Source organism: Misgurnus anguillicaudatus, chromosome 7, assembly GCF_027580225.2.
Source record: "Misgurnus anguillicaudatus chromosome 7, ASM2758022v2, whole genome shotgun sequence".
NCBI lineage: Eukaryota > Metazoa > Chordata > Actinopteri > Cypriniformes > Cobitidae > Misgurnus > Misgurnus anguillicaudatus.
In genome coordinates this window covers 2,267,040-2,293,759 of record NC_073343.2, presented here as the reverse complement: position 1 = coordinate 2,293,759, position 26,720 = coordinate 2,267,040, and the positions used below count along the sequence as shown (strand labels likewise).

General features: G+C 35.2%; 1 protein-coding gene across 1 annotated transcript; it reads left to right on the top strand.

Annotated features, from left to right (window-relative positions):
* The first annotated feature begins 448 nt into the window (after nucleotides 1-448).
* LOC141365417 (uncharacterized) lies at nucleotides 449-26,609 on the top strand. The gene is made up of 21 exons (XM_073870024.1): nucleotides 449-745; nucleotides 14,266-14,433; nucleotides 14,527-14,631; nucleotides 14,740-14,835; nucleotides 14,937-15,041; nucleotides 15,255-15,374; nucleotides 15,460-15,579; nucleotides 15,664-15,792; nucleotides 16,689-16,718; nucleotides 16,845-16,871; nucleotides 17,681-19,846; nucleotides 21,623-21,688; nucleotides 21,825-21,971; nucleotides 22,195-22,284; nucleotides 22,687-22,776; nucleotides 23,165-23,254; nucleotides 23,646-23,735; nucleotides 25,839-25,910; nucleotides 26,072-26,104; nucleotides 26,330-26,371; nucleotides 26,545-26,609. Exons 1-21 carry the CDS (start codon nucleotides 727-729, stop codon nucleotides 26,607-26,609), a joined length of 3,870 nt encoding a protein of 1,289 aa, XP_073726125.1. The 5' UTR covers nucleotides 449-726.
* Nucleotides 26,610-26,720: the final 111 nt, after the last annotated feature.

Here is a 26,720-nt window from a genome sequence, read left to right as displayed (position 1 = left end):
GCTCTGTACAACCACAGACAAACCTAATCTAGTTAGATTTTAATAAAGAGTGTTTATTTATAAACATGATTACTTTTTAAATTGTGTAATAGATCCCGGTTGCAATAATGTGTGCTGTCTGTTTGATCTACATCAAATAAAGACAATTTTATTAGTAAGTTGCTATATCACTTTATAATGCAATGTGGCTGATTATACATGCATTATGTGATTTAAATCAAAGTCCCTCAAACAGTAAATATCTAAACTGAAGACATTCTGGTCAACACATGATCATATCCCCTTTAGTTTCCAGCAGGGGCATCTGTGAAGAACACGCCCCCTCCATAGCCTAAAAAGGCAAGTGAGAGTGCAACTGTTGAACACTATACTATCTAAGAATAAACTAGGTTTGCAATGGATAAGGTTACCTTGAAACTCCCCAGCACTTTTCCCAGCCCATACCCATGTGAGGGTCCAATAACATGTTAAAATTACCAGTGTCCCTTGCCTTAGCTCCCCTGTTTACATCCCATTCTCCCCCAGCCATGCTCACCAATCCGGCATTTTGAAAACCCTCATCCCACTTTTCTCATGAATTTGCATGGTTTCACCTGTGGATTGCATGGGGAAAAAGAAGAGGAATTGTATTTGCTTAGTGGGATTTATAACATCAACAGGGTGAAACCGTCAAAATAAGATTAAACCAGCAAAATCACAGAACCGAAGTACGAGCAGAACTACAAGATGACTCCAGCAACTAAAGGTACCGCTGGTTAATCTCTTTATGACTTTATGGCATAATATAAAACTGCATCTTTAATGAATTATCTTGTGGGTTAATGTGATAGGCTACTAAAGACAGCTGAGCTATACACTGAAATATTTTGTGTGTATGATGACAAATAAAATATGATTGTATCACTAGCACTGAAAGTACAACATTTTCATGTTTTGACAACTGAGACAGATCCTTTAAGGGATATGTCATGTGTCAGCTTAAAATAATTAATTCTGTTTTTATTCACTTATCATAAAATGATTTTATTGAAGATGTTTCAGTGCCGTATAATGATCAAGTATAAACATGTCATGACTGTAGATGTTCATATACTGCCAGATTTACTTCCAAATTCAGTTTAGTCCTTGGTGTCGTCTCAAGCAGTGGCAGAAAATAACACAAGATGGACATACAGTTTATTCTTGCAAGTGTGAAGTCATTCATTATCTAGACATGCAGATAATGTACAAGAACAGCTGCAGAAATGGCAGGTTCATGGACGTCCAGTAGTGAGAAGTTTATAAATTATAAAAATAAAGTTGAAATAACTTAAGGTACTTCAACTTTATTTTTTATCATTTATAGCAACTCCTCACTAGTTGAAATGATTTGTAAATTCAAGTTGATTAAACTTAAAAATGTAACCATTTTTTTTTACAGTTGAATGTAGAAAAAAGTAAATCTCAAACAAATGACTTCAGCTGGGTTTTCAAAGACAGGGTCACATTTTTGCTACATTTTTCACTTGTATTCATTCACATGTATTGTTATGAAGTACTGTATATATAAAAACATTAAAATTAAAACACTGTAAAAAGTGAAAAGTTGGATTAACTGAAAATACTACTTTAATTGGTAACACCTAAAAAAGTTTCACTTTAAGAGAAAAATTTAAGTTGAAACAACTTATTTTTTACGTGTTACCAATTGAAGTATTTTTCAGGTTGATCTAACTTAATACAGTATACGGAGCCCCTAAGGGGACATGGAGCAAAAATAAAAGAAAGTTTAGTTTCGCGTGCGCACCTGAAACTATGGCGTGCTCACGTGTAGGGATGCAGCGATTAACCGCGCTTTAAAATGTCACGGTTAAGTAACCGTAAAGCCTCCCCATACACCCCGTGTTTTTGTTTCACGCACGCACACACAAACCAGATCCATGAACCACCAAGAGGCGCGTGCGGCATGCGACATGCTCGTTAGCGCACTGTATGACAAAGCTCCGCGTTCAAAAGAATATGTGCGCATGACACGTCTCTTGGTTGTTCGTGCATCTGGTGTGTGTGTGTGTGTGTGTGTGCGTGCCTGCACGGGTGCGTGAAAGAGCCACACTCCAATCGGTCTATGCAGCGTTAAAAACCTCCTCCTCGCGGATCAAATCTGGGCGGGGCTCCTGGTGGTCTGACTGCATTTAATAACGTTGAATTATTTTAACGCGTTAATGATTTATGAATTAATAGCATGAGTTAACACGTTAATGCTGCCAGTCCAAAATGACTCGCAGAACCCAGTCGAGGATGACCCTGTGTTATTATTTGTTTTGAGAGGCTCTTATCATTTTTACTAATACTTCAAACAAATCAAAATAATATACATTTAGTTTTATAATATATTTATAATATATTATTATATTATAATATATTTAGTCCAAATATAAAATTACATTTATTCAAAAGATCATTAAAATGAATAGCCTACAGGTTTCAAAAGGCACCTATACTGTTTAAGTCAAAGCCTGCTAGGTTATTATTATTATCATTTGTTCAAGAATTACAGAAAAAATACACAAACTGAAAATACAAAAGATTTTAGCAATTGTTAAAAAATGTATTAATGTGATTTTTTACATTAATGTTATAAAATAAATGAGTCCATAATAACCGTAATAACCGTACAACCGTGATTATTTATCAGACTATAACCGTACCATCAAAATCTATAATCGTTGCATCCCTACTTACGTGAAACTTTCGCGTGCGCACGTGAAACTTTCGCTTTCACGTGTGCACATGATAGTTTCACGTGCGTGCGTGATAGTTTTATGTGCGCGCAATTGTTTCACGTGTGCAAGCGAAAGTTTCACGTGAGCACTCGAAGGTTTCACGTGAGCACGCAAAACTAAACTTTAAAAAAAAATTCTGCACATGAAGGTTTCGCGTGAGCAAATGAAAGTTTTACGTGAGCACGTGAAACTAAACTTTTGATTTTTTTTACTCCAATGTCACCTTAGGGGCTCGATCAGATGGGGTTTAATCTTTGCGTGTGAGGGAGAGCTCCCTCACTTCCTCCCACACTTTCGTGCGCCTCACGCGCTACCTCCCACACCTCCCACGCTACCTCCCACACCTCACACGCTACCTCACACACCTCACGCTTTACCTCCCACACCTCACGCGCTATCTCCCACATCTCCCTCGCTACCTCACACACCTCACGCTTTACCTCCCACACCTCACGCACTATCTCCCACATCTCCCTCGCTACCTCACACACCTCACGCGCTATCTCCCTCGCTACCTTCACACCTCCCTCGCTACTTCTCACACCTCACGCGCTACCTAACACCCTTACGAAAAAATAACTATGGTTATATTGTGGTAAAAGTGTAGTTACCATGTTTTTTTTTGGTGTATTGATTACTATTAGCAAAACCATGGTTTTACTACACTATCTATGGTTTACCTATGGTTTTTGAAAACCATGATTGTCAAAACCATGGTTATTTCGTAGTTACTATGGTTTTACTACAGTAACCATGGTTTTTTGTTTTTAACTGTAGTAAAACCATGGTAAAAGTGTAGTTACCATGGTTTTTTGGTGTATTGATTATTAGCAAAATCATGGTTTTACTACACTAACTATGGTTTAACTATGGTTTTTGAAAACCATGATTGTCAAAACCATGGTTATTTTGTAGTTACTATGGTTTTACTACAGTAACCATGTATTTTTGGTTTTAACTGTAGTAAAACCATGGTAAAAGTGTAGTTACCATGGTTTTTTGGTGTATTGATTACTATTAGCAAAACCATGGTTTTACTATGGTTTTTGAAAACCATGATTGCCAAAACCATGGTTATTTTGTAGTTACTATGGTTTTACTACAGTAACCATGTTTTTTTGGTTTTAACTGTAGTAAAACCATGGTTAATTTTCGTAAGGGCACACCTCACGCGCTACCTCCCACATCTCCCTCGCTACCTCCCACACCTCACGCGCTACCTCACACACCTCCCACATATCATGGGCTACCTCCCACACCTCACGCGCTACCTCACACACCTCACGGGCTACCTCACACACCTCACGGGCTACCTCACACACCTCCCACATATCATGGGCTATCTCCCACATCTCCCTCGCTACCTCCCACACCTAACGCACTACCTCACACACCTCCCACATCTCATGGGCTATCTCCCACATCTCCCTCGCTACCTCACACACCTCACGCGCTACCTCACACACCTCCTACATCTCATGGGCTATCTCCCACATCTCCCTCGCTACCTCACACACCTCACGCGCTACCTCACACACCTCACGGGCTACCTCACACACCTCACGGGCTACCTCACACACCTCCCACATATCATGGGCTATCTCCCACATCTCCCTCGCTACCTCCCACACCTAACGCGCTACCTCACACACCTCCCACATATCATGGGCTACCTCCCACACCTCACGCGCTACCTCCCACACTCTCACGCGCTTTCTCTGTGTAATAAGTCGGTATTATCGATGGTTGCTAGGCTGTTTCTGTTGCATTCTGTCAAAATATTTATGTGAAGCTTGTTTTATTATTATTTATTCATGACTTATATTGGTTTATAAAAGTTCAGACACGCGTGCAACCAAGTATGTTAGAGATGGCCATTTGTAAATAATTTACAGAAGATGAATTGCATTTTGTTGTCCAAGTACTTGGGAGGGCACCTACCGGCAATACTTTAAGATTAGCGAGGTGTTGAGGCTTCCTTGTTTCCAAATATTGTTTAACCCATTTGTGCCTGATTCTGCGCGCTAAAACATTACATTTAATGCTGGTGCACGCAGCATCAGATGCAAATGTGTTAAATGAATTAAAATTAAATGAATTAAAATAAAATATATTTTAGCCTTAAGATACTCAGTCTACCCACTAAAATAAGATGAACCAAATAAAATGAGAAAATATTTATTTTATTTTATTCATAGCTCAAACAAATGTATAAATGGCGTATGACATCAAGCTTGCGGTACTTTGATGTCACATGTAAGACGGCCTATAAGCAAAATGAACCCCATCTAAACACATCTCATCACCCAGAACTGGTAAGAGAGCGGGCTTATTAGACATGAGAGAGACAAAATAATATGTTAGCTTGAATTGGAATAAGCAATGTCCACACCCCAATATTCTTTACATAATAATGTTCATTTAATGAAGAATTCGCAGGTTTACAAAGTTGAACTGCAGGGTAAAATAATGGCTATGGCTTTGACTACTTTTACGACTATGGTAAGAAACATATATCCTGTCACCCGTGCACACATTGACAAACACCCAAACCACCTTAATTTACATTAACAGGTGTTTCAATTTGAACCACAGCTCCCTCTAGTGGTCTAATAAAAATACATATATGTACATTCAATAGTTCCCCTGCGCATTCAGATCTTGATGATTAATGGTAAACAAACTTGGCTTGCTGTCCTCGAAGGGAGCTGTACAGCTGAGCTCTGAACCTTCAGAGAGAGCGAACCTGAGGCCGGGGCTCGAGCCCCAAGTTCAACCCTTCCTTGCAACAGAAATGCACAGAGGAAGAAAGAGAGCAGTGAAGGAGGAGATGGGGAGGAGGAGGGATGGCGGAAAAACTGCCTTATATACGCCCATAATGATGATTGATAGACCTGAATGTTTAGGCTCCTCTCGAAACTACGTTTGGAACTACAATAAATACACATACTTCAAACATATCAGGTCTCCAAACTTGAAAACAAACTTGAAACAACTACTGCAGTTTGACTACAGTTCCTGCAATTTTATAGAGAGAGACAAAAAATGACAGCAAATTAACATTCTGATGTATTTAATTAGAATAAATGTAACTGTCATATGTACAAAACTAAAAATATACATTTGTAAAAATTACCTAAAAGTATTACATAGTAGAAAAATAAAAAGAAATAGTGGTTCTGTAAATGTCCACAAGTGAGATTACACTAGGCCTATATGGCAACAATATTTAAAACCTATTTATATGCCCCAGCCTCAACACAGGGCTGGGACAACATCCTTGTGGTTGAAGGTCAATTAAAACCAAGCCGGATCACAAGCTATAAATGACAAATAGGACACTTGAATAAGCATTTTAGAAATGTGTCATTTAGAAGAAAATAAAAAAATACCAAAAAGTTGACTTACTCCAAACCAAAACTTGTGTGTGTGTTATAAACATATTAAGCATTTTGAAATGTATTACAAATAGTCTATTATTGGTGGTTAGAATAGGCAACTAATATGACAGAACAATTTACCTGTTTTTCGCTAAAAAACATTACATTGTAAAACTTCTTCAGCTTAAGAGAAAATGCGTGATGTGAAAGTAAGTACATCCTGATTGCCAATATCGTGCCATTTGTCAAGCCTTGGTGCAATTTCTAGAAAGGTGAGAGATGTTGCAAGATGATGAATTAAAATTGTAGCTTTATGGCTGGGTCATACAACTGCTCTTTTTATTATAATAATGTAGTTCTCACAAAATACATGGCTATTGATTAAATAACCACATAAGCACTGTAAAAGTTATGAGACTATATGAACAACCACTTGACAGATAACAGTATATTACAGTTATAATATAAATCAATTCAATCCCGAATATTCTGAATATTCAAGTTAAAACCACAAATAAAAAAAAGAAAAACGACTCGTTTTCCATAATTTATTTCCTGAAGTAACTGAAAGACAGAGATTAAGTATTACAGATTTTCTCAGTCGCTTTGGTACATTTCTCAAATCAGAATTGAAACTCTCAAAACTCATCAATCATTGTGTCACTTGTTGACATAAAAAAGCAGTTTCTCATTTCTTTGAACAAGTTGCATATGCTTTGGTACATCCATGTAAATGATTATGTACAATTCTCAGCTTTTCCCTACATTATCAGTTGTTTATGTCATGTTGATCAAAAAGTATTATAATGGGTCTCTGTTGAATAGGCTCACCCCCCACAACATGTAGGCATAAGTTCATAGTATAAGTCTTTACATGCAAAATGGTTGAACAAGTTGTCATAATACAGGGTTTGGTCAAACATATTTCTATACATTTCCAATAGATGTTTTTTCTAAATCTGTCCTGAATTGGTAAATTGCTCCCAGGTGAATCTTGACTTTCTCTAACAGACAGAAACGTCCCCAGCAAGAAAAAACCGAGACAGCAAGAAAAAAACGAGACGTTGAAATGATGGCTATAGACCCAATATAGTCCGGCTATGAGTAACCAACTTCTACCCTAAATAACCTTGAATTTGATTACATCATGCCATTTTTGGCAAAATAACTTAAGATGATATTCCAACATGTAAAAGAAATGAAAGCAAACACCTTGAACACCTGTTGACTTTGCTTACATGTTCTAAAAGTATATTATGCATCGTCTATTTTTTATCTATTAGACTTTCACTGGCAGCCCAAATTTAGCCTTGTTTTAGCCAAACATGCTTGCTGGGTAAGGACTTCAGTGTAATTTCAACAGCATTGTATGTACAATTTACCCTTAAGATTTTGTCCTATGTTCACATTTCTACTTTAGTTTTTTTTTCTTTGTGCTATGCAGTGCTGTCTCTTCCTTTGGGTATGGCAATGACATGGTCTGTCAACGAATTACAGTACAAACAGTAAAAGCGTAAATGTAAATTTTGTCCAGTCTCTTGCAATCAAACTCCCACATAACTTACACTAATTTACAATAACTGTCATCAAAACTTTAGCCATAGTTTACATCAGATTATCCCTCCAGAGTAAGCTGTTATATTGACAACATGTCTAAACAATTTGACTGTCTTATCCGTACACAATGACTTTTCATTCTGATGGCACTGACATGTTCATTGACACAGATCATTATTTTTGAGGGATGACTTAAGGATTTTGAGTAAGAGAGTGGCTTTTGCAGGTTATCCATGGTGTTTTGCTATTTGTACAAATTGTTTTGAGAAATGCACTTATTGTTTTGCAGATGTCGAGGATGATTCGAGAAATGTACCAAAGCGACTGAGGAAAAACTGTAAACACATATCTGTAGATATATTTCCTGTATGTTTCAACATAACCTCACATATATTTAAAATATTTCACCATATATTAAACATACATTTTACACTTTATCTTTACATATATTACCAATACAGTTTTGAATATATAAACACATATATATGCATGTGCAATATTTTGTAAGCGGCAATCTTTTGTGTATTTTACAATATATTGCAATACATGAATATATAATACAGTGCATATTAGTGCATAATAGTGCATAATGTATGTACCATTAATATATTATTCCATGTACAATGTGATGGAAAATAATATATTGCAATATATTACAATACATCTCAAGTACTATATTGGTAAATATATTTCCAGGCGCTATGTTCCCAATGTGTTGCGACTATAATCGTGGCAGCAAGACTTTTTACAGATAAATGTTTTAATCAGCTTGTTACAGAAAGGTTAGTAAAATGTCCTTGTCCTACATTCAGACAATAAGCAAGTGTATTCATACAATAAACCAGTGTTGTATTAATACAGCATACAGCGTGTACACTGATACATTTTGATACGTGTATGTTCTATCAGCGTGGGAAAGAAAGGGAGTGCATGATCTCATACAAGCGAAAGTTAGCAAAACTATCATATAACTGCGGCTTTGTGGCCTTACACAATGATGTTAATACAGTGTGTGATCTAACAGAAACTTTAATATATTCTGCTAATGTTAATATTAGTTTTTCCACTCAAGAGCGTAGTTTGATTTTGACATTGGTGGGGACATAAATAATGTTATTATATTAATCTTAGGTGTCATATTTATAAAGGTAACACATGTCAAATCAACAAATGTAGAATAGGCTTATTTTATTTGTATTTTAGTTTTTCACTTTTTTTGTTATGTCAGTAAAAAATCTGACTGCGCAAGTAAAATAATGAACCATCATATTTCTTCACAATCTGCTCCAGCAGAAAAAAATATATCATTATACTTATTCAACAGCCATCACAAAAAGCGCAAACAATAAATAATTGCTAACTAATGTAGTGCACAAATTATTTCTTATAGACCTTTTGCGTGTTTGCAAACAGAGATGACGTTTTTTGTGGCCGGAGCCCAACTGGTGGCAGAAAGTGACAGCTCCGCAATAGGGGTGTGAAGTGTTTTAGCGTTAAACTGTGATTTTTATGGATCCAGTGTTCTGTAGAAGTCTGTTTCCCCTATATTTCTCTTAAGTGTAATGTTTCTTATAACGTTATCACCAAATTACATTTATTTTTTAAATAAATTAAAAGTTTAAATGGCTTGGCTACTGATGTGCATGTATGTAATGTATATGTATTGTTCTTTATTGGTAAATGTAAATCAATTATTTTTACAGTATGAATCGCTGAAGTACTTCATGTATTCTGTATAATATAATTTATTAAATATTTCATCATTTCCTATTTTCAATTTCTTCCTTATATTTTTAGCCTACGTGTTTGTTCTAAAACTATTATGTTTACATACAAATTAATTTGGTAACACTTTATTATAATGTTCATGATTTAACATTAATTAATGTATTAACTAACATGAACAAACCATGAGCAATACATTTGTTACAGCATTTATTCATCTTTGTTAATGTTAGTTAATAGAAATAAAGCTGTTCATTGTTTGTTCATGTTAGTTCACGGTGCATTAAATAACGTTAACCAAATTTTAATAAAGTATTAGTAATTGTTGAAATTAACATTAATAAAGATTAATAAATGCTGCACAAGTGCAGTTCATCATTAGTTCATGTTAACTAATGTAGTTAACTAATGTTAATTAATGAACATTATAATAAAGTGTTACCATTAATTTGTATAGGCCTGTTTATATATTATTAACACTTTACATCGTGTGTGTGTGTGTGTGTGTGTGTGTGTGTGTGTGTGTGTGTGTGTGTGTGCTATGTTTATATATTTATTAGTAAACATCATCATTTAGAACAAACAGGAAGAAGACATAGGCTACGATAGAAGGTAAAAAGAAGTAATAGAAAACGAAAAAATATGAAAACTTGGTAACACTTTATTTTACGACCCGCAAAGTACCGCGTAATTAAACCAAATTTACAGCGTACCTATTTGTAACAACAGGGTACCTCACCAGTACGTACTTGTAGGTCTAAGGAAATAATATTTTAAGTTTAGGGTAATAAGGGGGTAAGAATATGAAGAATTATAAATTATTTATACTCTAAGTATTTTATAACAACAGGGTACCTATTGTAATATTACGTGGTATGTATGACTTAGTCTATGGGGAAAATTATGTTTTATTTTATTTATTTTTTATTGTGAATTTTTCATATTGACTACTGAATGTTGTATACAGTCAATGTCTACGAGCCACATCGGCAAATAAATATAACAGCACATCACTTTTATTTTAGTAGCCTATACTTGCTTTTAATAACAAAAGTCCAGCTGATTTAATGTGGTTATCTTTTTTTTAAGGTAAGTACAATAAAAATAGCAACTTATTCCCTATTTACCAGGAAACTCCTACATTTGCGAACATATTTGAAGTGGTGCTTTGAAATGTATTTACTGTAAACACAAGTATTTTAGCCAAATATAATTTATGCAATGGCAAACCAGAATGAAACAACAGCAGCTCCCGCTAAAGCAAAAGACGACTACATGCGTAGGCTACTGCGCAGGTGTAGAGCGCGCGGCCGTCTGTAGGAGGTTTGCTGGAACGCGATCCTGAGGTGAAATTTCTTTAAGAGGTTTTAAAAACGTTCTACACTGTGGAGTACGGCTGCGAGTGATGTTAGCAGGATCCGCATGCTGGATAAGGTGACTGGTTTTGTTAATGCATGACTCACGCAGGTTAGCTAGCACATAAGTTAGCCTAAAGTTATTAACGTAACTGGCTCAGAAAACTCTGTTTCTGTCAAGGCACAGTTAAGAAACATTTACTGAAGGCTTTCATTTATGTTTTTTATATGTAATGCAGAACAGCATTTGTGAGACGACATCAACTCATCATCCAAGTGGACAAGAACACGAACAGAGGAAGCCAAGCCGCAAAAACAATTAAAAATTGTCATGACTTTTTATTTTAAATAAAAGTTATGTGATAATAAACATTAAGTGTTGGCTTAATTATAGTGTTTTAAAGATGTTTTGAAATAAGTTGTTTTAAAATAAAAATAACAATATTCTGTATGTTTATGGTATTTACCCTATAACATTTATTAACAAGAGGTGAACAAAGCACCACTTTAGTTTACAGCCCGCAAATATAAGAGTTACCTCGTAACTCATGTATACATATACAGATCAAAGAGGTACAAGTTGCTATTATTTTTATTGTGTGTTATATTTTATTTGCCGACGTGGCTTGTAGACATCAACTGTAGGCTATACAAAACACTTCATCAGGTAAGTAGCAAATATGAAAAAAAAAACATATTACACATAGACCATATTACCCATGGACGTAGGTCATACATGCCACGTGGTATTGCAGTGGGTGCCCTGTGGTTGTGAAGTACTTAGAGAATAGTTTTCCATATATTCTTGCCCCCTTATTGCCCCGGATTTGGAGTATTGTTCCCTTATAACTACAAGTACGTACTGTAGAGGTACCCTGTTGTTACAAATAGGCACGCTGCAAATTCGGTCCAACCACGCGGTACTTTGCGGGTCGCAAAACAAAGTGTTACCGAAAACTTTAATAAATGGTAACATTATTGATATTATGAACTCATTCAAATCTTTAATCTTTCTAAATAAATTATAAACGTAACGTGATGAAAACGCCATAAGAGACACATAGAGGGAACAGACTTCGACAGAACACCGGATATCTTCTCTAATTATTTTCTATTCAAATTATTTAAAGATTTTCAGATGATTTCATCACTCCAGTCTGTCCGGTTGAGGGCTTATTGCAACCATAAACACCTACGTTTATCTTCAAATGGTGTCTTCGACGACGGATACTATAAAAATGAAGGTCATCTGCCCGCGGACGGTCCGCGCGGTAGCCGACGACCGCGGTCCGCATACGCGGACATTTCTAGTATACCTATAGCGAGGGAGCTCCCCCTGACACGCGTGAGGTGTGGGAGGTAGCGAGGGAGATGTGAGAGGTAGCGAGGGAGCTTCCCCTGACACGCGTAAGATGTGGGAGGTAGCGAGGGATATGTGAGAGCTAGCGAGGGAGCTTCCCCCGACACGAGGGAGCTGTGAGAGGTAGCGAGGGAGATGTGGGAGATGGCGCGTGAGGTGTGGGAGATGGCGCGTGAGGTGTGGGAGGTAGCGTGTGAGGTGTGGGAGGTAGCGAGGGAGATGTGGGAGGTAGCGCGTGAGGTGTGTGAGGTAGCACGTGAGGTGTGGGAGGTAGCGTGTGAGGTGTGGGAGGTAGCGCGTGAGGCGCACAAAAGTGTGGGAGGTAGTGAGGGAGCTCTCCCTCACACGCGTGAGGTGTGGGAGGTAGCGAGGGAGATGTGAGAGGTAGCGAGTGAGCTTCCCCTGACACGCGTAAGATGTGGGAGGTAGCGAGGGATATGTGAGAGCTAGCGAGGGAGCTTCCCCCGACACGAGGGAGCTGTGAGAGGTAGCGAGGGAGATGTGGGAGATGGCGCGTGAGGTGTGGGAGGTAGCGTGTGAGGTGTGGGAGGTAGCGAGGGAGATGTGGGAGGTAGCGTGTGAGGTGTGTGAGGTAGCGCGTGAGGTGTGGGAGGTAGCGTGTGAGGTGTGGGAGGTAGCGCGTGAGGCGCACAAAAGTGTGGGAGGTAGTGAGGGAGCTCTCCCTCACACGCAAAGATTTAACCCGCTCTCGGCTCGATAATACAGTGTACTGTAAAAAGTTGGATCAACCTGAAAAATTGCTTCAATTGGTAACACCTAAAAAAATATGTTTTTAACTTATATTTTTAAGTCAAAATACTTTAAAAACTTGTACAAATTTAAGTTTAATTTTTTTTTTTTTAGGTGTTACCAATTAAAGCAACTTTTTACAGTGTATTCAAGAAAGTTTAAATTAATTGTAATTTTAAATTGATTCAACTTAAAAATGTATGTGCAATAAGGAATGTACAGTGTACAAAAAGTAAAGTACATTCTGTGAAAATATAACCTTGATATCTTTAATATTGACTAAGTAAGAGCATGTCAAAGATTGAAATCATAATCTCAAATTTTTATTTTAAGGCCTGCTTTTCACAGGTAGGGTTACAAATATGTCAAAAAACTAATTGGAGTTTGCAACAAACCAAACATGGCAGATAGTAGCTATAAGATTTTAACCTTCTAAACATTCAGTTGTAATATTTTCTAACCCATTTTTGGACACTATAAATAGGATTAAAAAAGAGAATTTTGGGAAAGAGTTGCCATAGCACCATTCATATTATCTCATTCCCATAAGAAAAATTACAGACCAGATCTCTTTAATATCTTAATAATTTCTTTTAGACTTGGGATGTGAGATAAAATGAGAGCAAATGGAAACATTTGCTTAAGACTCTTGCATCTCAGATATAGGACAAAGACCCAGAAATCTCACAAAGGACCTAATATGTACCATTAGGTACAGATTTGTATACAATTAGTACCAATATGTATTTCTGAGGTACTAAATGGATGCATTGGTAACAAAATATACCTTCAAGGTACAAATATGAATTATTTTAAGTGCAAAGCTGCACTTTTTGAAAGGGGTATTGCTCCAGTGAAAACATGGGGTATATATTATAAAAAACATTTCTGACAGTGTAGGTTATAAGCTTTTGAGGGAACATCTGAGACTTGACACTTAAATGAAACAGAGCTGAGAACTTGAATCTCCTAAATGGTGAATAAGCAACATCTGTGTCAAAACGTTTTTGTCTGGGTTTGTGAATCTGTGATAAACAATATTAACCTCCTAAGACCTGTGGATGTTCATATATGGACATCACATGTTTTTGTTGTTTGCACCATAATACTTAATGTGTAATTGGAACCTGTTGTACACAAACGTGGACAATTACACTGCTTCATGTTAAAAAAAAAATGTTTATCTGAAAAAAGACAAACCAAAGCTTGGGTCTTAGGAGGTTAACAAAGGTGCAGCATAATCCATTTGTAGATGTCGTCTTCATGTAAAAGATCTAAAGAGATGCCTAATAGCTCACACATTGTACGATTTAAGATTTTTAAAGGTTATCTTTATAGACCATATCATATAAAATCCATTCTTCTCACTGCTGCAGATGCCCCAGTAAGACCAGTGCATCCAGAAGCTCTCACGGCCGGGAGCCATGGACTTTTCAGAATCCTAAATCGTCCTGCACAATGGCTGCTTATCATTTCACTTTTGATCTCATGGTCAATAGCTGGTATTGTCATGTTTGACTTTGTGAGCGATGATCAGCTTGCAAGTAAGTTTGAATTAATTTTGCTATAACACATTATATTTATGACAGTGTTGCTCTTGTTGGATGTTTGATTTGTGCCAAACTTTTTCCATGTAGGCATCCAGGAATTAGGATCTGATCCAATGTTAGCAATAGAAAAGGCTGTTGAAGGCATTGAAAATGGAATAAACAACATGAACGATATGTTCACAGATACTTATGGTGGGCTTTTTAACAGTACAAACAGCTTTAAACATACATGGGGTGACATTCAATTGATATTCAGCAATGTTCATGTCAAGTCTCTCTCATCCTCTCTTGTTGTTTCAGAGTATGTCACTGAAATGAGTTTTAATCCAATGGACGCAGTTAATTTAGCAGCTGACTCATCTGTGTCTTATCTGTCAGATGTATTTAGTGACTATGGTATGTCAAGTATTTATTCACAGTCATTAACCTCTTTTAATAAGCAGAAAACCCAACTGGACATTTGTTCATTTATATAGTTCTGCGTTTTTTTCATGCAGGAGATTTTGGAGTCACTGAAAAAGTGGCATTTGGTGGCACTGTATTAGATGAAGCTACAGATTGGATTCGATTCCCAGTGAGCTACTTATTCCAGATGTTTGAAGGTAACTGCGTTTGTGATGAAATCATTTTGCTTTGTTGTTAGCGAGCTGATATGCAATCAGAAACCTGGAATTAGATTGAACTCAAAAACAGGATTTTTAACCTGTCGCCAATTCCCTTGCTAAAATGAGTGAGATCTGAAAAAATTCAATATAATTTAAAACATGCACAGGCCAGATTCACTAATATCTGTGTAATGTCTCCCTGCTGTTCAGACATTCTGGACGTAGCTTTCGTTTATCCTGCGGAAATGGCCAGTGACGCAGCCATGTACATTTTAAGTGGGGCAAAAGCTGTTTTGCAATATCTTTCAACCATGTTTGAAGACATTAAAGGTACTTCAAATCACCAAAACTTGATTTATCAAAGAAATTGTATCTTTAGAAAAGGTCACATATAATATTTTATCACATCATTCAGCTTGGACTTCTGAAATGAGCACTGTTCCTACGAGGCTGGTTGGCAATGTTGCAGAGGAGGCCATAGAGCTAAAAAACTCTGTTTCTAACTACCTATCCAACTTATTTGTTGGTGATAAAGGTATTTGCTAATTTAACAGATTGAAACAGCATTTAATTTAATTGACTTAAACCATTTTTATTCATTGTGTTATCATTTTATCAGTTTTACCAGGTGGTATTCCTGACATCAGCTTTGATCCTATGAAAGTACTCACAGACACAGTTGAGGAATTTGCTGACAGGAGAGACATGTTCTTAGCCTACCTCTCAAACATGCTCATGGAAGACAAAGGTATTCGTGAAAGTATATCACAAATGTTACATCTGAGGATGTGTATTGTGTTTGGTGTTTCCTTTTGCTTTGTTGCAGTTTCCTCTTTCAGCTGGAGCTTGCTGGTGAGATGCTCTGTAGCCTGATTGGTGGATGTTGTTGAAAAGCTTGAATAAAGGATACAACCTGGGAGTCTGACAGGAGAGAGATTGCTTTCTGTGGTGAAACTGGTGTCCTGTCCACGTCTTTTGTATAATTTCTGTTTTTTAGGTAATTTATATCCCGGACGAGCCCCCAATTTTTACTTTGCCAGGGTCTCCAACTCTGCTCCTGGAGAGGTATTGTCCTGCAGATTTTAACTCAAAACACAGGTTGTCCACATGAAGTCTGTAAGTTGCCGCCAAAGCACATTTTATTAATAGCCTCAATTTTAATATTTATTTATGACATATTTTTTATAAAAGCTTGAATTTTTTTATGTTCGTTAACATTTTAAACATTTTAAACAATTATAAAATATCAACAAGTAAAGTAAAAAAACAGAGTCAGCAATCAAAACTAAAAAGTTTCGAGTAGACTATATAAAAAATGTAGTCCTTCTGGTTGTTTTATCCAATCTTTGCTCACAAAAAGGTTGGAGATCCCTGTCTTAAATTATACAAACTACAACTAGTTCACACACCATGATAAAGAGAAATTATACAACAGGTGGGGACTGGAGACCAGTTTCACCACTGAAAATAATTTCTCTCCGGTCGGACTTCCCATGTAGTATCTTTTACTCCAGCTCCTCATCATCATCCGCCAATCATGGAGCTTCTAACCAGCAAACTGCAGCTGGAAAAGCACTACAACGTTACAAAACTTTTCAAATATGCTATTACATATTTAACTGTCTGAGCTGGTGTCTGTTTCAGATGATACACCACAAGTGATAAGAAGAAAAGGTTGGTGCCAATGCATTTAATGATATAATAATCAGTATTATTTATTAAATACCTTTCATTTATTTGTGAGTCTGTGGCTACTAACACCCTCTTTAAAATCTTACAAAATTCCTAATTAATTCCCAGGAGAATTTCTGCCCCCTATGACAAAAGGTTAGTAATTGAACATTCCTTTACATTAAAGCTTTAACATTTAAATTAATACTAGTAATCAAAACTAATAAAATGACTAGATGTTATGACTACTAAAACAACAACAACACAATTGTATGTTTTCCTTTTGGGCACTTGCAAGAGAATGAGTGCATGTAAAGTATTTGTTTACATATGATGCAAGATCTTTTATTTGATAGACATTGTATAGTTTTAAGACTTGTCACATCATATTTATTCATCTTTATGTGTGCTTATGTTGTCCATGTTTATTTATGTTCTGATCTATTTGCTTGTTTTTTATTTATGTATTTATATAGACTGGTAAAATGCATGTCATATTTACAAATACAAAAATAAACAATTGTCTTTATTGCATTTCTTGGTTTGCTTGATTTCCATTTTCTTCTTTGCAGTGTAGTGAAAAAGTCTAACCTGATACATTCATCTGTATATATACGTATATTCACACAGAGCATGTAGGAGGTCTTGGCACATGTTGCAAGAATATTGTGACGTCCACAATATTTATGCCCTGTGATTTTAAGATTAAAAGATTTTAAAACTAGCAACAAATATATATATATATATATATATATATATATATATATTTTTTTTTTTTTTTTTCAGCTTATTATTTTCCAGGGTCGCAACATGTGCATACACCTGAAAGCATACTATGTGATTTAATGTAATGACTGCAACTGTTAACCTGAACATCTGTAATGTCTTGCACGTTAATGTGACCTCGGTTTTGGACATAAACCTGAATAAAAACTCAGTAATCAGCTAATGGCTACATACAAAAGTTGCAGAAATAATGGGCAAAAAACACGATGCTGCCTACATCACTGTGAGATCCGCAGTGAAGAGGACAGAAAGCACTACAGATGAAATAAAGGAGGTTAAGGAGACCATAGTTGAGAAGGACACAATCAAGATGAAAGAAGATACCAAAACTGAAATAGTTGGGAACATCTTGGATGATCAACAGGAAGGCATTAAAATAACTGAGGATAGCGCTGATGTCACTATTCAAGTAGACGCTGAAGATACCTCAGATGTCAAGGAGGAGGAAGAAAATATTAAAACAGATGAAGATATCGCAGATGAAAATATCACTGATGCTAAAGAAACTATTGCAATAGATGAAGATATATTCGATGAAGATATCTCTGATGTCAAACAGGTGGGAGAAACTACTGGAAAAGATGAAGATACCTCAGATGAAGATATCTCTACTGTTGAAGATGATGGAAAAATAACTGAAACAGATGAAGATACATCAGGTGAAGATATTTCTGATGTTAAAGAAGGAGAAACTACTGAAATAGACGAAGATGCTTCAGATGAAGATATATCTGTTGTTAAAGACGATGAAGAAATAACTGAAACAGATGAAGATACTTCAGATGAAGATATCTCTGATGTTAAAGAGGAAGGAGAAATTGCTGAAACAGAGGAAGATACCTCAGATGAAGATATATCTGATGTTGTAGATGATGTGATAACTGAAACAGAGGAAGATACATCAGATGAAGATATCTCTGATGTTAAAGATGATGGTGAAATTACGGAAACAGATAAAGATACATCAGATGAAGACATCTCTGATTTTGTAGATGATGTAGAAATAACTGAAACAGAGGAAGATACCTCAGATGAAGATATTTTTGATGTTAAAGATGATGGTGAAATTATTGAAACAGATGAAGATATCTCAGATGAAGATAGCTCTGATGTTAAAGATGATGTTGAAATTACTGAAACAGATGGAGATACCTCAGATGAAGATATCTCTGATGTTAAAGAGGAAGGAGAAATTGCTGAAACAGAGGAAGATACCTCAGATGAAGATATATCTGATGTTGTAGATGATGTGATAACTGAAATAGAGGAAGATACCTCAGATGAAGATCTCTCTGATGTTAAAGATGATGATGAAATTATTGAAACAGATAAAGATACCTCAGATGAAGATGTCTTTGATGTTAAAGAAGAAGGAGAAATTACTGAAACAGATGGAGATACCTCAGATGAAGATATCTCTGATGTTAAAGAGGAAGGAGAAATTACTGAAACAGATGGAGATACCTCAGATGAAGATATCTCTGATGTTAAAGAGGAAGGAGAAATTGCTGAAACAGAGGAAGATACCTCAGATGAAGATATATTTGATGTTAAAGATGATGTTGAAATTATTGAAACAGATGAAGATACCTCAGATGAAGATATCTTTGATGTTAAAGAGGAGGGAGAAATTACTGAAATAGACAAAGATACCTCAGATATAGATCTTGCTGATATTACACAGGAGGAAAAAAGAACTGAAGACAGTTTTGATTTCGAAGATGAAGAATCAGCAACTGAAACAATAGATAATATTTCTGATATTTCAGAAGAAACAACGGAAAAGATCCCAGATGAAGCAGAAGTTGACAAAATTCTTGGTGTCACAGAACACACAGAATCTGAAACAGTTAATTATACCTCTTATTACACAGATGATGAAGAAGAACCTGAAACAGAAGAAGATGGAGCTGATGTCACAGATGATAAAGAAACAAATGAAGCAGCAGAACTTGATGATCATAATAAAGACAAGGGCACAGATGATTTAGAAGTCTTGGACAAGGAAGGAGAATATGAGGCAATTAATGATGCTAATAAGGGCACAAAAGACATCCAGGATGAGGTAGAGAAAGATCAGGAAAAGGTTGTAAAGGAGGACAGTGAAAAGTCTGACCATTCCATTTTGGAAGCCAAAGAAGAACAAACATATGAGGAGGAGCTTGTCTTGCCTACCATTAAACATAACATCACAGGTGGAGAAGATGAAAATAACAATAACAATGACAGAAAGAAAACTACCATAAGGAAAAGCAGAAGATTGGTGAAGGCAGATGAAAAGGAGACTCATTCCATTGACACAGAAGACCATGCGCACAAGGATCTTCATGAAGAATATGACAAAGGTATAATATTTGTATAATTTAAATATAGGCCAAAACAAACATGAAATACTAATTCGGTATTATTTGTATATTTTGATTTTAAAATAATTAAATTCATCTCTGGAAAAAAAATAAACGACTAGATGTGCAGGATTAGGAATAACAACTAACATCCTCAAATGTTTTCCTATTCCCATTATAATTCCACTAATAAATAGTAGTTTAATTTAGAAATTAACTTGAATAACATTTGTATTTTTAACAATTTCAATACAAATGGCAATCGATTAATTTAAAAGCACTACTTGTTTAATTGTTTATCACTGTATCACTCCGCTCGTCGTTTGTATCGTTGTATCGGAACTATTTTCTTTGGCGGAGCAAAACAAAGCAGGTGGCCATGATGTTGTTAAAATGTTCTTGTATTGCAAAACTAAGAGTTTGACAATGGATTTCATGAACATAATGGAAAACAATATTACACGAGAAAGTCTGAGGCACAATATCAACAACGATGTTTGCTCTTGTGAGCATGTGCACTTCTCTGGACGAAGAAGACGATCATTTTGGGATAAAAATAGTTTTACTCACGGCTGTAGACTTTACAACACTGCTTCTGGAAAGAAACGTTAAACAGCTAACAGACGTTTTGTTGGCATGCTGAAGTGATTACCGAGGCTAGTTCACTCCACGTACCTTTTAATTACTCAGGGTAAGTTTATATTTCAGTAGTCTACAATCTATTTATTCCTTTCAAAGTCATGGATATACAGTAAGTAACACGACTTCTGTTGCCTAAATGCGCGCGCACGCAGGCTATTTGCTCACGTGAGCTGTAAAGGGTCTATTATATATTAAATATTTAATCGTTGCCACAAAAATAAGATATTTATATAAAATAATTATATATAAGATAGTTTAGTCTATTAAGTATACGTTTTGAGAAACATTTTTGACAACATTTTATGCTCAAAACTAAACTTTACTATAAAACAAAAGTGCAAAATATGTGGCTTAATATAAATCAATTGAGGTAACATTATTAATAAATAAATAGGACAGGTTACATCTTTTTTTACACTTTATTTTAAAATCCACTTCTTAGTTGACAATTAGTTGAATGTACAATGTGATTTTATTTTGTTCATTTTTTATCCAAGATCTATAACAAAATATGATTTTATTTGGACTCCAAACAAATTAAAAGTGAAATTACAAACTGTTTATTCTATCCTTGCATTTATGTAACTGGACTAGATATAAAACCAAGTTTATGCCCCCAGTCTCACCTACATAAGCATATAGTCATCTGTATTAACTTTGATGTTAGTGAATTAACCACCTGTTGTTTCTTTATTTGGCCAAACATTTTAAAATAGTGTTTGCTGTCTTTTGAACCTATGTATTATTTATTTTCATTTTGTTTATTGATGAATTTACTGACAATTTACTGTTTGAGTGTATATGAAATTATTTAACTTTTAATTTAAAAAAAAGCACAAAATGCTTTGATCTTTGCACTGATCTGTAAAGTATTTCAGTTTGTTTCTAGTCTTATGTACACTAAGATGTTGACGCGTGTCTATAACTAAAAATGCTGCAGTTTTTACAAAATCAGATATGTGGCTCAACTAAATTTTATTTCATTTGCTCTTCGTTCTAATCAATGGCTTATGCTTATTACAAATGTTAAATTAACCCACTTATAGTGCACTAATTCATGCACTAATTTTCATTCATTAATCATATGAACGTAAAACATGTAACGTTCTTTTAAAATTGACTCGTGAATTTCAGTTCTTGAACACGTGAAAGAAGCCAAAGAGAAACGGAGTAAAGAGGAGATATACAAAATGATTCAAGGTGAATGGTTTGATGATTTCTTCAGCGCTTGCACAGTAGAACATAGTGCTTGCGCAGAATGAAAACCTGCAATACAACAAAAAGACAAGAGAAAAGCAATAGATCTGTGTCACATGATCATATCTGTTCTTTCAAGACATGAGAGATAAGAAGGCCGAAGCTGAAGAGGAAGAAGTAATAGAAAAGAAGAAAGAAGCTAAGCCCAAAGAAAAAGTGACTGAAAAACTTCAGAAGCCCAAAGAGGGCAAGAAACCTACACAAGACAAAACTCTTAAACCAACAGGTGAGACTGGGAAATCACATTTATCAAAACACATTCTTCATCTCATTTCTCATCTTTAAGAAGCTCTATAGATCTAGATTTTACATCAGGTCAAGAATTTACTCTTTTCCTCAAGGGGGAATATGTAAAGTGTCAAGACCTACTTCAGTTAATAATGCTGTACCTGCCAAATCATTATGCTGCGAGATAATGTGTTTGTACAATGTATAAATGTGTTTTCTAGAAAAGAAAAAGCCTCATAAAAAAGTCAAGGTGACTAAACTGGATGAGGAACCTATTCTCAAACAGAAGAAACATAAAGAACTGAAATCTGGTACATATATGTAGCGTACTAATGCCCAACAAGCACTGCTTCCAGTATAAGACTGCTAATGTAAAGTGGCAATACCAAAGTACATGCCTGTATTTTTCATTGTCAGCAATTAGCATTCAATACATCTATTTCAATATTTGATGTCTTTTAATACAATGAAGAGCGACAAGAAATCCTTATGATATCTTATGAAAATATGACAGTTCAGTCATAATTATAAACATTATTTTGTTGCTTGAACTTTATCGGATAGAAATAGCTGCTTAAGGTTTCGATTATACTTAGATTATGTTCCTTACAAATTACGTAAAAACACGTTAAAATTGCTGTACCCTGCCAAATCGGTTTGCTGCTTTTCTGTTTCGAGATTGTTTTTACGCTATATATAAATGTGTTTTTTAGAAAAGGAAAAGCCTCATAAAAAAGTCAAGGTGACTAAAGTGGATGAGGAATCTATTCTCAAACAGAAGAAACATAAAGATCGGAAATCTGGTAGATACATGTTTATGTAACGTACTAATACTCAAACAAGCACTGCTTCCTCTTTGGAATAAAACTGCCTAAATGTTAATGTAAAGTGGCAATACCAAAATAACATGCCTGCATTTATCAAAGTCAGCAATCAGCATTCATTATATCTATTTTAATATGATATCTTTTAATAAAATGAAGAGGGACAAGAAAACCTTATGATATCTTATGAAAATATAACAGTTCATTCATGATTATAAACTTTATTTTATTGCTTACCTTTATCAGGTAGAAATAGCTGCTTAAGGTTTAAGGTTTACTTAGATTATGTTCCTCACACTGCTTCTCTGTTCTCTATCGATATTATGTTTTTGCATTACAGTATATACTGTATAAATGTTTTTTCTAGAAAAGGAAAAACCTCATAAAAAAGTCAAGGTGACTAAAGTGGATGAGGAATCTATTCTCAAACAGAAGAAACATAAAGAACTGAAATCTGGTAGATACATGTATACGTAATGCCCAAACAAGCTTGCTTCCTCTTTGGTATAAAACTGCCTAAATGTTAATGTAAAGTGGCAATACCAAAGTACATTCCTATATTTTTCATTGTTAGCAATCAGCATTCATTATATCTATTTTAATATTTGATGTATTTTAATACAATGAAGAGGGACAAGAAAACCTTATGATATCTTATGAAAATATGACCGTTCATTCATGATTATAAACTTTATTTTATTGCTTAAACTTTATCGGGTAGAATTAGCTGCTTAAGGTTTAGATTATACTTAGATTATGTTCCTCACGCTGCTTCTCTGTTTCGAGATTATGTTTTTGCATTACAGTATATATATATATATATATGTGTATATATATGTGTTTTCTAGAAAAGGAAAAGCCTCATAAAAAAGTCAAGGAGACTAAAGTGGATGAGGAACCCATTCTTAAACAGAAGAAACAAAAAGAACGGAAATCTGGTACATACATGTATATGTAGCGTACTAATGCCCAAACAAGCACTGCTTCCTAGGCAGTATAAAATTGTAAAGTGATATCAACGATATCAACGTAACATGCTTAACATGTAATGCCAGAATTCGTTACATCTATTTTATGCCACGGGTCTGTTGAATGCTGCATTCTGATTGGCTGAGAAATGTTCTATGGGTGTTGATTATTTTTCTGTAAACGCACACCTAACTTGTCAAATGTCTTAAAAATAGGCACCGGAGCAATGTTTGTGGTAACCGTGGTATAAGCGGAATAATTGACTCCGGTCCGTGCCGCATTACCACCTTGGTGTGCATTATTTTCTTATAATTCAATGGGCCGTCGTCAATTATTCCTTACTTTTAAAGTCGCAATGAAATTAAAATGAAAAACTATATATATATTTTTAATATTGTTGTATTATTAACAAATGACTTATCTGTGAGCTTCATTATTTTTAAATTCGTGTGTGCTCATAATCTTTAATCAAAAATGCAAATCTCCTTCCCTCCTCAAAACGATATCTCTTCACTTCCGGTCAAAAGTATGGCAGGTGGGCGGGGTCCGGGAGAAGATCGCAGCGATTACCAATTAGCAACACGACCCAACTTCAAACGATCCAATCAGATCTCGATGGACAAATTCAAATCCAGCCCTGCCTTATTTCAACTCAAAAGCCGTTTCATTCGGATATACGTCACCACGGGGAAAATAAGGCAATCGCTACTTCCGTTTCATGGCGACTTTAATAATACAGAGTAATACAGAGGGTCAAGAAATCCTAATGATATCTTATGAAAATATGACAGTTCATTTATGATTTTAAACATTATTGTGTTTTCCGGGTAGAAATAGATGCTTATGGTAAGACTTTATGGTCTGCTAGTTAACTGCTAACTGCTTTGATCAGTGTTTAAGCTTTGCCTACAGTAGTTTTGTGACAGCGGCTCTTATCCATGGGAATCTGTAGATGTTAGGGATGCATCAGTCCGAGACCTGGAATCTGTTTCGGGTCCAATAATGATCTTTTTGCTGCTTGAGCCAATCCAGATCAATACTGGGTTTCTTAGTTTGAAGAGTAGCGTCTTGAACGAAACATTATTTACAAACACAATAACTATTTTAAACATCTGATTAAACAAAGGCTTAGTAAACTCTTGGCGGGATACAGTACACAATGTGGTAAGCACATTAAAATATCTGTTCTCTTTATGTTTTCACGGTTATAGTTGTCCATTGTGGCACAAGGATCCCTGTGACTTTAAAAGTAGAGGATGCTTAAAGTTCATCATTGTGCACCAGGAATGCGCATAAACGGTTTTGTGAGACTTTTTGTTGGAGCCTTTATATTACGCACAAGAAAAATATATTTAGCCTATTTAATTTGTATTTGTCATACCTACTACCTAGTATCATAAGTTGTCTTAAACACTGCCACGATTAACTGTTTTCCCTCCATTGACAAGTTATCTCGTCAATTAAGAGAAAATGCTTCCCTGCCAAAGACGAGTTTTACGTCAATCCATATTTGGGCTATTATGCAGTAGGTGGCGCTCTTACCCACCTTACATTTAATTTTGTTTAAATATTTAAAGAAGAAAATGTACTGGAAGGAATAAACTTTTGTGAGAATCATAAAAAATGCTGGTGCTGGCTGGCAAATGCTGGCCAGGAAAGAGTTAATAAGCTTTAAGGACACTGTCAATCTTGTGACACAAATAGTAATTTTAAAATTATTGCACCTGTTGTAGCTGTAAGAGCTCTACACACACGTGTATATACAGTACGTATGTGTAGATAAGCTATTCTAAATTGATCAAGAATAAAACAGTACTAGTATCAGATTGGGATCGGTGTCAGGCGATACTCAGAATTCAGGTATCGAAATTAGATCATAATGGAAAAAACAACTTGGTGCATCCCTAGTAATGTGAAGCCCCATGGTTTTAGTTAATAATGTTATTCTATGTGATTGTTACGTTTAAATGTATTCAATTGAAATATTATTTGGAAGGTTTAATTAATTGTAAGAAAGTGCTTTTTAGTTTATTAAGTTTATTCTAATAAAATACCTATTTTTTGTCTTTCAGAGGAAAAGCCATCAAAGCCTAAAAGAAGTGAAATAAAAGAACACAAAGAACACCAGGCTGATCAAAAAGCAGGTTTGTAAAGACAGTTCATCACACAGAATGACACTTTTTAATAAATACTGGCTGAAATTCTGAGGAATTTGACAATGATGAAGAAATTAGAAAATATATAAATCCAGCTTTTAAAATGAAATGTAATGTTAATAATGAATGTGACTCTTCTTTCTGTACAGAGGGTGAGAGAAAGATTAAACCAGCAAAGAAAGGTAAGAAATGCATTTCATTAATTTGCTGTTCATGGGCAAAATCTTTCTGTATGTAGTTTTATGGAATAAATGATTGAAGTATTTCCCTAATGTTACTTTGAATTTAATGACAGCTAGAGGCTGTTGTCCAGTATTTATGCTTCAATGAAACAACATGATAAAAATAATTAGTTGCTGCATCTATAATAATGTATATAATTTACTCTAAATTGGTGTTTATCACAGAAGCTAAGAAAGAAAAACTAAAACCTGTGGATATTCCTAAAGGTAACATGCATACAAATACTAAACACATCATTTATCACTTTCTTAATGCAATTTATGTGGAAGATTTGATAAAACATTGCAATAACTTCTAAAACTATTTCCAATCTGACAAGCTATTTAAACTTAAACAAATGGCTCATTACAGTCTGCTGTTTACTTAATTTGTCTTTCAGATGATGTAACTAAGAAGGTGGTCAAAACCAAAGGTAAAGACATTAAAAGCTGCGCATGCAACTAACAGTCCATAACTGACCTAAAGAGACGATTTTAGTGGCTAATATATCATAACAGTATTTCATGTACTGTACAATACTTAATTTCTGTAATCTATATAGCACCGTTTGTTTTT

Bases quoted from the DNA above. Each gene is read 5' to 3' on its own strand.
- LOC141365417 (XM_073870024.1), top strand. The intron at 21,689-21,824 runs GTGAATGGTTTG...TGTTCTTTCAAG, and splicing joins GATATACAAAATGATTCAAG to ACATGAGAGATAAGAAGGCC. The intron at 26,105-26,329 runs GTAAGAAATGCA...TGTTTATCACAG, and splicing joins GATTAAACCAGCAAAGAAAG to AAGCTAAGAAAGAAAAACTA.